The sequence below is a fragment of the Chrysochloris asiatica genome, unplaced genomic scaffold (assembly GCF_000296735.1).
Source record: "Chrysochloris asiatica unplaced genomic scaffold, ChrAsi1.0 scaffold00101, whole genome shotgun sequence".
NCBI classification, from domain to species: Eukaryota; Metazoa; Chordata; class Mammalia; order Afrosoricida; family Chrysochloridae; genus Chrysochloris; species Chrysochloris asiatica.
The window spans coordinates 5,015,452-5,026,878 of NW_006408619.1; the positions used below are offsets into that span (position 1 = coordinate 5,015,452).

At 38.7% G+C, this 11,427-nt stretch overlaps 1 protein-coding gene across 1 annotated transcript in view; it reads left to right on the forward strand.

Annotated features, from left to right (window-relative positions):
• Positions 1 to 11,427, forward strand: part of LOC102818791 (cytosolic carboxypeptidase 4-like) — a 1,058,651-nt gene that overhangs the window by 804,429 nt on the left and 242,795 nt on the right. Inside the window, 1 exon segment of the mRNA XM_006867161.1 lies at positions 1,624 to 1,629. Within this exon segment, the coding sequence (XP_006867223.1) occupies positions 1,624 to 1,629 (6 nt within the window).

Here is an 11,427-nt window from a genome sequence, read left to right on the forward strand (position 1 = left end):
TTCCATCTCTGGTGTTGCTGCTTCACTGGATAGGGTCTCAAATTCTGCTCATGCTCTTCTTACTTGATGATCCTAGGGTCTTCTGGTCCTGGACTGTAAGATTAACTCCCCCACCCTGCCCAGCCTTTATGTTACAAAACTTCTACCTTTATAGTTGAGACAGTAGCAATTAGTCATGATTACAATGATTCACTATTGAATCATAAAAATCTTATCTCCATCTCCTTTCACCAGACCCCTTTAGACAAGATGAAAACTACCTCCTCCTACACACTCTGAAACCTTGTAAACAAGTCACTTTGTAGCCCCCTCCCCACATTTTAGGTATCTAGTGTCTAAGTTGCCAGTCCCTATCAACCCTGTGTACAGAGGGGATAGGATTGATCCAGATCCACTTTTAGTATTCAAGTCCTCATTTCCTCAGCTGCTTCCAGCTGTGCCCATCACCAGGAAGTGCTGGAAGCTAAAGGACTCTGCTTTCTTTCCAGGGGCAGTCTGCATCCAAGGACTGGTCCATGTAAAGTGAGGCTAGAAAGTCCTGACCTCCTAGCTTCACTTGGGACAAGTCCAAAGAACCATTCAGCCTCTAGTGCTCTCTGCAAGATTACCAGGGGTCTCTGTTGTAAATGAATGGCAGTTCAACTTTGTCCTCTGCCCAATCCTGCTTTTCTTGCCCTTCCCGGGTAAAGTTCTGGTGAATGCTCCCCACATTTTTCAGTATGTAAATCTCAGAGTCTCAGAGACTGCTTCCTAAGGAGATTGACTTAGAACAGTTCTTCCAAAAGAAGTGAATTAGAAGACATAAACATTGGAAGAGATAGTATTAAAGATGATTTAATAGGAGTGGATTTCTTATAAGAAATTAAATTATATGAACTCAGCATAAAGAGATCTCAGTGGCCCCTCATCTACACTCTCATTGCTTTAGCTGTTTAAGGAACAAGACCTCAGGGTCTGAGGACTGTGTAACTCAGTGCAGTATTTCTGAAACTAGTAGTGTAGTGCTTTATGGTCAGAAAGGAGACTGGGCTAGACAAGGAAGTGCAGAATATTCAGTCTCAAGGTCCAAGGGAAGATTTTCATATCTGCCCTCGCATTACAATGCTATGAAGTCCCAAATAGACTTCTTGCATCCTTGTTGGCCTTATGGCCTTATTCTATTATTTGTTGTTGTTGTTAGGTGCTGTAGAGTTGATGTGGTTTCATAGCAACACTGTGCACAATGAAATGAAATACTGCCCGGCCCTGCACCAGCCTCACAATCATTGCTACTCTGAGGCTGTTGATGCTGCCACTGTGGCAATCCATCTCACTGGGGCCTTTCTCTTCTTCTCTGATCCTCCATTCTACCGAACATGATGTTTCCAGGGACTGGTCCCTATTAACAATATGTCTGAGGCATGAGAGAAGAAGTCAGGCCACCTTACTTCTAAGGAGCACTCTTGGACTTCTATCAACACAAATTTGTTCGTTCTTTTGGCAGTCCATGGTACTTTTAATATTCTTTCCACATAATCAAAATCCTTTGTGTAGTCAGTAAATCACAGATAAATATTTTTCTGATATTCTTTGCTTTCAGCCAAGGTCTGAATCTGACTTGAACCTCTAGCAGTTCCCTGTCAGTGTACTGTTGCAATCAATTTGGAATTATCATTAGCAAAATGTTATTTGCATGGGACATTAATGATATTGCCCAATGATTTCTGCATTCCATGGGGTCATCTCTCTTTGGAATAGGCACAAATATGGATCTCTTCCAATCAGTCGTTCAGGCAGCTGTCTTCCAAATTTCTTCGCATGTATGAGTGACAGCCTTGAGTTCCACATCAGTTTGTTGAAAGATTTCAACTTGTATTTCTTGATTCTTGGAAGCTTGTTCTTTGCCAATGCCTTCGATGCACCTTTTATGTCTTCTTACAGTATCTTTTGTTGTTGATCCTATGCTGCCTATTGAAGTGGTTAAATACTTGCCATTTATTTTTGGTACAGTGACTCTGTGTATTCCTCACAACTTCTTTTGATGATTTCTGCATCATTCAATGTTTTGCCCATAGAATCCTTCAATATTACAAATGAAGATTTGTATATTTTCTTCAGTTCCCTCAGCTTAAGAAATTCTGAGAAAGTTCTTCCTTTTTGGTTTTCTAACTCTAGGCCTTTGCACATTTTTCTATAATATTTGACTTGTCTTCTTTAGCAGCCCTTTGAAAATTTCTATTCAACTTTTTGCCTCCTCATTTATGCTGGAGAACCTGTTTCCGGGTCTCCTCGGGCATTCATTTTTCTCCTTTCTTGCCTTCTTAATGACCTTTTGCTTTCTTCTTGTATGATGGTCTTCACGTCATCCCACAACTCTTCTGGTCTCAGTTATTAGTGTTTAATGTGTTAAATCTGTTCTTGAGATGATCTCTAAATTCAGGTAGAATGTGTTCAAGGTCATATGTTGACTCTTCAACTTCAGCCTGAACTTGCATATGAAGAATTGATGGTCTGTTCTACAGTCTGTGCTGGCCTTGTTTTGACTGATGTTATGAAGCTTTTATACTATCTCTTTCTACAGATGCAGTCCATTTGATTTCCATATATTCCATTAGGTGTTGGCCATGAATATACTTTTCTTTTGTGTTGCTTAAAAAAAAATGTATTTGCAATGAAGAAGTCATTGGTTTTGCAAAATTCTATCATGTGATCCCCAGCATTGTTTCTATTACCAAGGCTATATATTCTAATGGCTGATCCTTCTTTGTTTCTAACGTTTGCACTCCAATCACCAGTTATTATGGATACATGTTGGTTGCAGGTTTGATCAATTTCAGATTGAAGAAATTGGTAGAATTCTTCAATTTCATCATCATTGGCTTTAGTGGTTGATGCATAAATTTGAATAGTAGTGGTATTAACTGGGCTTCTTTGTAGGTGCATGGATATTATCCTGTCACTGATAGTGTTGTACTTTAAGACAAATATTGATATGTTCTTTACGGTGATGTAGTGCAATCCTCTTCAGTTCTGCTATAGTAAGCCATGTGGTTGACAGATTCAAATTGTTCTTAATTTGTAGAACAGTTATAACGGGTTTTCCTATTTTTTTCCTTTTATCTTCAGATCAATAAAACGAGAAATTTAGATTTTCTTGAAACATCTTAGAAAAAACATATAAGAATAATTCTATTTATTTTGAATGCTAATTAACACCCTTTTAGTATTATACTACACAGTGTACTTACAGTTGTAATATTAAACACAACTATGGCTCAAATTGATCATGAATTGTGAAGATAACCGGGCAGTGTTTTGTCCATTTGCAATAATTTTCTATGAGTCAGTTCTGACTCAACAACACCTAGCAGCAACAACATGGTGCTTATTTCATGTTAAGTCTTTTAATAAGAAAGAATGAAGAAGAATGTATGTCTGTGAATTACGGCACTAGTGAAGACTATTGAATAGTTCATGGACTGCCAGAAAAACTAGCACAGCTCTCTTGAAGAATGTTCCTTAGAAGCAACAATGGTGAGGTTTCATGTCACAGACCTTGATCATGTTCTCGGGAGAGACTAGGCTCCGGAGAAGTACATCATTGTGCTTGGTAAAGTAAGTGGTGATATTAGTGGTGATGTGCTGTTGAGTCATTTCTGACTCATAGTGACCCTGTATAGGGTTTCCAAGGCTGTAACTTTTGATGTAAACAGAAAGCCTCATCATTCTCCTGTGGAATGCTTGGTGGACTTAAACTGCTGAACTTGGCTTTAGCAATTTAATGCTTAATCCACTATACTACCAGGGGACCTTTGGTAAAGCCAAGTGACAACAAAAAAGAGGAAGACCCTCAACAAGATATATTGACACAGTGTCTACAACAATGGGTTCAGACACAGCAGTGCTTGTGAGACGGATGCAAGACCAGGTATTGTTTCATTATGTTGTACATAAGGTTGCTATGATTCCAAACTGATTTGAAGACATCTGAAAACAACAAGATTTTTAAATATATTAAACAAATTTATCTTGGCTACTACACTTGAAATTAGCTTTATTATCATCATCTCTATTTTACAAATGAGTCATGTATGAGAGATTGAGTAACTTCCTCAAGATCACATAGCTGGTAAGGTTTGAATACAGGAAGGTCTGGCATTGGGATCTTTGCTTTTACCTTCATGCTTTATGTCTATTGTTGTTGTTGTTAAGTGCTGTTGAGTTTGTTCTAACTCATAGTGACCTTGTATAGGGTTTCCAAGGAATATCTGGTGAGTTTGAACTGCTAAAATCAGTTTTGGCATTAATCTGCAATGCTACACCAGGACTCCATTTATATCTATTTTGTTGTTGTTAAGTACCGTGGAGTCGGTTCCGACTCATAGTGACCCTGCACAGGGTTTTGGAGGCTGTAAATCTTTACGGGAGCAGAACACCTCATCTTTCTCCCGTGGAACAGCTGGTAGTTTCGAACTCCCGACCTTGAGGTTGGCAGCCTACTCGTAACCACTACGTTACCAGAACTATAGAAAGTGGTTAATAAAACGAACTATGGGCTTCAAAACAGGAGATCCAAATTCTGTTCTTACCTGTCACAAACTATACCTGCATCAACAGGTGAGTCACTTACAATCTCTCCCTCTCAATTATCTTCTTTGTAAAAGGGACACAAGAAGCAGTTGTTTGAACAGAGCATGGGAACACTGAATGTTTTAAAATTGGGAAAGGTGTGAGACAGGGTTGTGTTCTTTCACCATACTTGTTCAATTTGTATGCTGAGCAAATAATACGAGAAGCTGGGTTCTATGAAGAAAAACGAGGTGTCAGGATTGGTGGAAGACTCATTAATAACCTGTGATATGCTGATGATACAACCTTGCTTGCTGAAAGTGAAGAGGACTTGAAACATATACTTATGAAGATCACAGAGCGCAGCCTTCGATATGGATTACATCTCAATATTAAGAAAACAAAAATCCTTACTATTGGACCAATAAACAACATTCTTATCAATGGAGAAAAGATTGAAGTTGTCAAGGACTTCATTCTTCTTGGATCAACTATCAACACTCGAGGAAGCAGCAGTCAAGAGATCAGAAGACGTATTGCATTGAGAAAATGTGCTGCACAGGAACTTTTTAAAGTACTGAAGAGCAGAGACGTCAGCTTGAGGACTAAGGTGTGCCTGACCCAAGCCATGGTATTTTCAATAACCTCATATGGATGTGAAAGCTGGACAGTGAATAAGGAAGATCATAGAAGAATTGATGCCTTTGAGTTGTGGTGTTGGAGGAGAATACTGAAAGTGCCATGGACTGCCAAAAGAACCAATAGATCTGTTTGGAAGCAGTACAACCAGAGTGCTCCTTGGAGGCCAGGATGGCTAAGCTTCGTCTCTCCTACTTTGGACACATTGTCCAGAGAGAACAATCGCTGGAGAAGGATGTCATGCTGGGTAAGGTGGAGGGTCAGAGAAAAAGAGGAAGACCCCCAATGAGATGGATCAGCCAGGTGGCATCATTGATGGTGTCAAGTGTAGCAGCAGTAGTGAGGTTGGCCCAGGATCAGACATTGTTTTGTTCTGCTGTGCATGAGGTCGCCATGAGTCAGTTCCGACTCGATGGCACCTGACAACAACAACAAAAAGGGACACATGATTATGGTTAAGAGACTGATGCACTTCCTGTTACATTATGCCTGGCTAAGGCTGCATTCACTGTGAAAAGCTAAAAGAACTCAAGAAAAATTTTGAGCCTCAATCTGCAATAGTGAAAGATTTCTATGGGCAAAATATTAAACAATGCAGAAAGCATCAGCAGAAAATGGAAGAAACACACAGTCACTGTGCTATTTTTTATTTTTTTTTAATTAGTTGACTTTCAACCATTTCAGGTAACATATGGTCATGAACTGATGATATTGAAGGATGAAGTCTTGGCTGCACTGAAGATATTAGTGAATAACAAGGTTTCAGGAATTGAAGGAATACCAACTGAAGTGTTTGAAGAAATGCACCGCTAGAAGAACTCAGTAGTCTATGCCAAGAAATTTGGAAGTCATCTGACCAACCAACTGAAAGGAACTTGTATATGTCCCCATTTAAAAATAAATAAATAAATAAAAAGTAATATTACAGTATGTGGAAATTATTAAATAATATCACTAATGTCATAAAGAGCTCTGGTAGCATAGTCATGCTGCTAGCCTCCAGGTCAGTAGTTTGAATCTACTAGGTGTTCTGTGCGAGAAAAATGAAGCTTTCTTATCCCATAAAGATTTACAGTCTCAGAAATCCTATTTGTAGTCACTGTAAGCCAGAACGAACTCCACGGCACACCACCACCACCACCAATGTCACGAGCAAGCAATAATTTGCTGAACATCATTTTTAAATGGTTGCATCAATCAGCAACATCATCAATAGGGGGTGGGAAGGCCCCAAAAAATTCAAGCCAGATTCAGAAGAGGATGTGGAAAGAGGTGATTGCTGAGGTCAGAATGACTGTGGCTGAAAACACAGAATACAAGAAAGGTATTTACTATATTTTATTAACTATGCAAAGAAATTATGGGTAACATTGTGAAGAATGGGAATTTCAGAACATTAACTATGCTTATGAGGAACAAGCTCATAGACCTAGAGTCGCTCCTACAAAACATAATAAGGGATTACTGAATGGTTGTAAATCAGAAAAAGTAAGCATCACATATCCACTTGCTATACTTATTTAATCGGCATTCTGAGCATATCATTTAAGAAGTTGGATTATTATTAAGAAGAATGTGATATCAGGATTGGAGGAAGGCTCACTAACAACCTAGAATATGCAGATGACACAAGCTTGTTTGCTAAAAGTGAAGAGAATTTGAGGCACCTAGTGAAGAAGATGAAAGAACAGAGCTTCTAATATGGGTTACAACTCAACATAAAGATAACAAAACAAAAATCCTCAGAAGTGGATTAATAAGGGACATCATGATAAACAGAGAATAGATTGAAATAATAAAAGTTTTCATTTTGCTTAGCTCTACAACCAATGTTCATGAAAACAGCAATCAAGTAATCAAGTAACATATTGCTTTGGGCAAATCTGCTGTTAACAGATCTCTTTAAAGTGATAAAGAATAAAGATGATATTTTGAGTACTAAGGTTTGCCTGATCCAATCCATGGTATTTCCTGTTGCCTCAATCATATACCTGTGGAAACTAGAGAATGAATAAATTAAAATTGATGCATTTGGATTGTGGCATTGGCAAAGAATTGAAAGTACCATGGAATGCCCGAAGAAAAACAAACCTATCTTGGAATCAGCACAGTTGGGATGTTCCTTGCAAGCATGTTTGACACAGTGGCTACAACAATGGACTCAAATATAACAATTTTGTGTGGCTGGTGCAGGACTGGGCAGTGAGTCCTTCTGTTGTGCAGAGGATTGCTATGAGTGGGAGAGAGCACCTAAGAACATCACCAAGTCTGCTTGTGCAGAGTACGTAAGGAGCTAATGGCTCACCTAGGCAACAGTGACCCATCAGGTTTGTGAGACCTCTAAAAATCTGAATCGACATGTTCTATTTATATGAATTCCAGTGACAATACATTGATTTCTTCGTTCCCAATGTGCTGGACTGAAAAGTCAGCTTAAACCACAAGGTCGGTAGTTCAAGCTCACTAGTTATTCCTTGAAAACCCTATGCAGGTTTGCTGTGAGTTGGAACACTGAGACAGCACTTAACAACAACTTTTTCAGCTAGTTATCATGACTTTGGCTTTTTTTTTTTTTTTTAATCTATCCTTGCCATGAATTCTCTATTGACCTGTATGTTTCCTCTACTTCTCCAAAGAATAAGCAAAGTGGTCTTGAAAGAATGTTATTCTTTGCTGTTGTTGTTAAATGCTGTCTAGTCAGTTCCAACTCATAGTGATCCTATATAGGGTTTTTACTAAGTGACTTGTGGGTTTGAACCTTGATGTTACCAGCCCAGGGTTTATCCTACCCCATCAAATTGGTTTTTGACTCATAGTGATCCTACGTACAGCAGAACAAACACTGATGGTATACACCACAATTGTTGCTATATCTGAACTCATTGTTGAAGTGATTGTACCAAACCAACACACTGAAGGTTTTCCTCTTTTCCATGGACCCTCTGCTTTACCAAACATGATGTCTTTGTCCAGGGACTGTTTTCTATTTTTGACATGTTCAAAAAACGTGAGATGAAAATCTCTCCATCCTCACTTTTAAGGAGATTTCTGGCTGTATGTCTTCCGAGGCAGAGGGGTATATTTACTCTTTGGCTAGCTTGCATTTGCATTTGAGGTGCTTGCAAATACCATGGCTTGTGTCAGGAACACCTTAGGCCTCAAAGTGACATCTTTACCTGGTAACACTTTAAAGGGATCTTTGGCTGCAGATTTGATTTTTGGACTGCTGCTTCCATGGATATTGTTTGTTAATTGAAGTAAAATGAAATTCTTGAAAACTACAATATTTTCTCTTGTTTATCATAATATTGTTTTTGATCCAGTTGTGAGGATGCCTGTTTTCATTATGTTGAAGTCTAAACACTGATCGAGTTCCTGTCTATAATCATGGATCACTGTTTTCATATTGAGCATGCCATACATGTTTCTTAGTTGTAGATTTTATTCTTCTTGATTATATACAATAATTACTAATGGTGATTTAAATTTTGCATTTTAAATAAAGACATTCAGATTCCAACTTTAACTTAAGTCACTTTATTACTTCCTCGGAACAGCTGATGGAAATTGAAGTTAGAAATTAGGATTCTGTGATTTTACAAAATTTACTATACACTCTGGGTTGATAATCACAGATACTGGCTTTTACAGAGTCTGATATTTACATATCTTTATCCATATAGGTGCCCTAGGAGCAGGTAGGTTATAAGCTGGACTGCTAACTGCAAGATCAGTACATTGAATCTATCTACCGGTTGTTCCATGGGAGAAAGATGAGACTTTCTGATCTTGTAAAGATTTACAGCCTCAGAAACCCTATGGTGGGCTGCTATGGGTCAGAACTGACTCAGTGGCAAGCAACCAGCACCAGCATCATTTATATAGTTAATGATATAAAAGGAATTTCCATATATACTATCTATCCATTTTCCTGTTATCTATTTATTTTATCAAATTTCCTATGAAATGAATTATATTATAAGCAGTTCATATTTGAGGCTGCTGATCCTAAAAAAGAGAGGAGGTAGGGAATTCAGGAGCCTTCTTTTAGGGGAGGAGGAAAAAAGGGATGAGGAGTCAAGAGTGAGACTGGAAACATTAAAATTCCTTCAAAGACTGATGTGCTTAAAAGCTATTTTGGCCAAGAGTAAAACACAAGACATATTTTCAGTCATTATTCTCTCAGAAAAGAACCCCAGTGGTATGGTGGTTAAGTGCTAGGCTGCTAATCAAAAGGATAGAGGTTCAAACCCACCAATTACTATAGAAGATGGGTATGGCAGTCAGGTTCTGTAAAGATTACAGCCTTGGGACCTCTACAATGTTTTAAAGGTTCCCTGTGGGTCACAATCTACTCAAAGAGCAATAGGCATCCTCTCAGAACCCATGTTCTAGTTTTGCAGGTAGACTTCTACTGGAAGATAACTTTTTGAGCTTTGATTGAGGGGTGTAGTGTGTCTTACTTTCATTAATGTTGTCTAAGCAATGTTGTTGAGTGCTTTTGAGTTGATTGTAACTCATAGCAACTCTGTAGGACGTATTAGGACTACACTGGGGTATAATATTTAGAGGAGCAGATCCCCAGGTCTCTTCTTCCCCAAAGCCGCTGGTGGGTTAGAACTACTGACGTTTCAGTTAGCAGCCATGCTCTTCATTGTGTCAGCAGAGCTCTTAATCAGAGAAAAAAAAAGCTTCTCAGACTTGAATGAGCATAAGAAACACCCGAGGATCTTGTATATTGTTGATTTCTAAACCCAGTATCCAGAGATTTACCAGTACTGAGACATGACCCAGAAAGGGGTACTGTTTATCAGTATTGATTTCAATTCTAGATGATCACCAAGTGGCTCTCAGGCACGATATCCCCAGACATAAAAGGTGAGGTCATTTCAAATCTGGCTTTAGTTTTCTCTGTTACTCCTGATTCCCTTCAAACCAGAGACTCTTCCACAGCTTTTGTCAGAGTCTCAAATTCTACATCTTCCCACCCTCCATATTTTTAGCGAGATTTCATTGGTGTTTTAGGAAATTGGGTTATTTCTTCTGAATTGTATTTTTAAATTATCTAAATCCAGTGAGAATATAAAGATATTTTTTGCTTCTTTGTGTGTTTTTCCTAGCTTCAGGGAAATACCAGGTCAGATTTTCTTAAATTGCTATCTTTGAACAATTTTCTTTATGTGGCCTTTAAGGAATATAGAAACACATATAATTATATACAAAATGTTTTTTGTTTTTTGTTTTTTTTTGGTTATGTGTGCACTTTTCTGGGGAGAATACCCATAGTTTTAAAGATATTCTTAGAGGGTGGGCAACCCCAAGCAGATTAAGAACCCATGACTTAGTTTATTGAATTCCAGATCTCCAGAGGGCTCTTAACAGCTTCCTGGTTTCTGGTCTTAGATCAGCTCCAGAAATGCTTGCTTAGACTTTGTGAAATCAAATTGAGTTTGGGAATTGCTGACTAGTTCTATCCACTTATCAATTAGTACATTAAGTATGTATTGGATTAACTACAGCCCAAATCTTCTGTGATTACTGAGTACACTAGTCTCTTCAGAGTGTTTCCCACAGGTGTTATTTAGACCAGACATGAACCAGCAGCATTAGAGTCACCTTGGACTTGTTAAAAATGCAGACTATCAGGTCCCAACAAGATCTCCAGGTGATTCCTGGGGAGTGAGTTAGAGCAGCTCTGGTCGTCAGGGATCCCATCAGCAACTGCTCATGGCAGGGCACAAATCTCAGAAATCTTTCACTCCATTGTGCGTGGAGTCACTAAGAGCTAGGGTTGATTCCACACTGGCTAACAACAACGGGTCACCTGGGAGGCAACAAAGGTTGGGGTCCAAAAAAGGGTGGCTGGGGAACTCTAGACTTTTCTACTATGGGAGCACATTACTTTAATCATTTCTGTGAGCTAGAATGAGATGCTGTATATAATTGTGATCCAAGAGTTGAAAAAGAAGCTAGGTGGCTCTGTAAGATAAGCACTTACACTGGGAACCACAAGGTCAGCAGTTCAAGCCTACCAACCACTCCTTGGCAAAAAGATGAAGCTTTCTGCTCCTGTAAAGATTTACAGTTCAGAAACCCTATACTCAATGGCATTAACAACAACAACAGCAGTTGAAAGTGATCTCCCATATGAGATACTTTGTTGATCTACGTCAACATTTTAATACTATATCCATTAATTCCTCCCAACTTCCCTAAGGAGCTCTGGTAGCATAGTGGTTA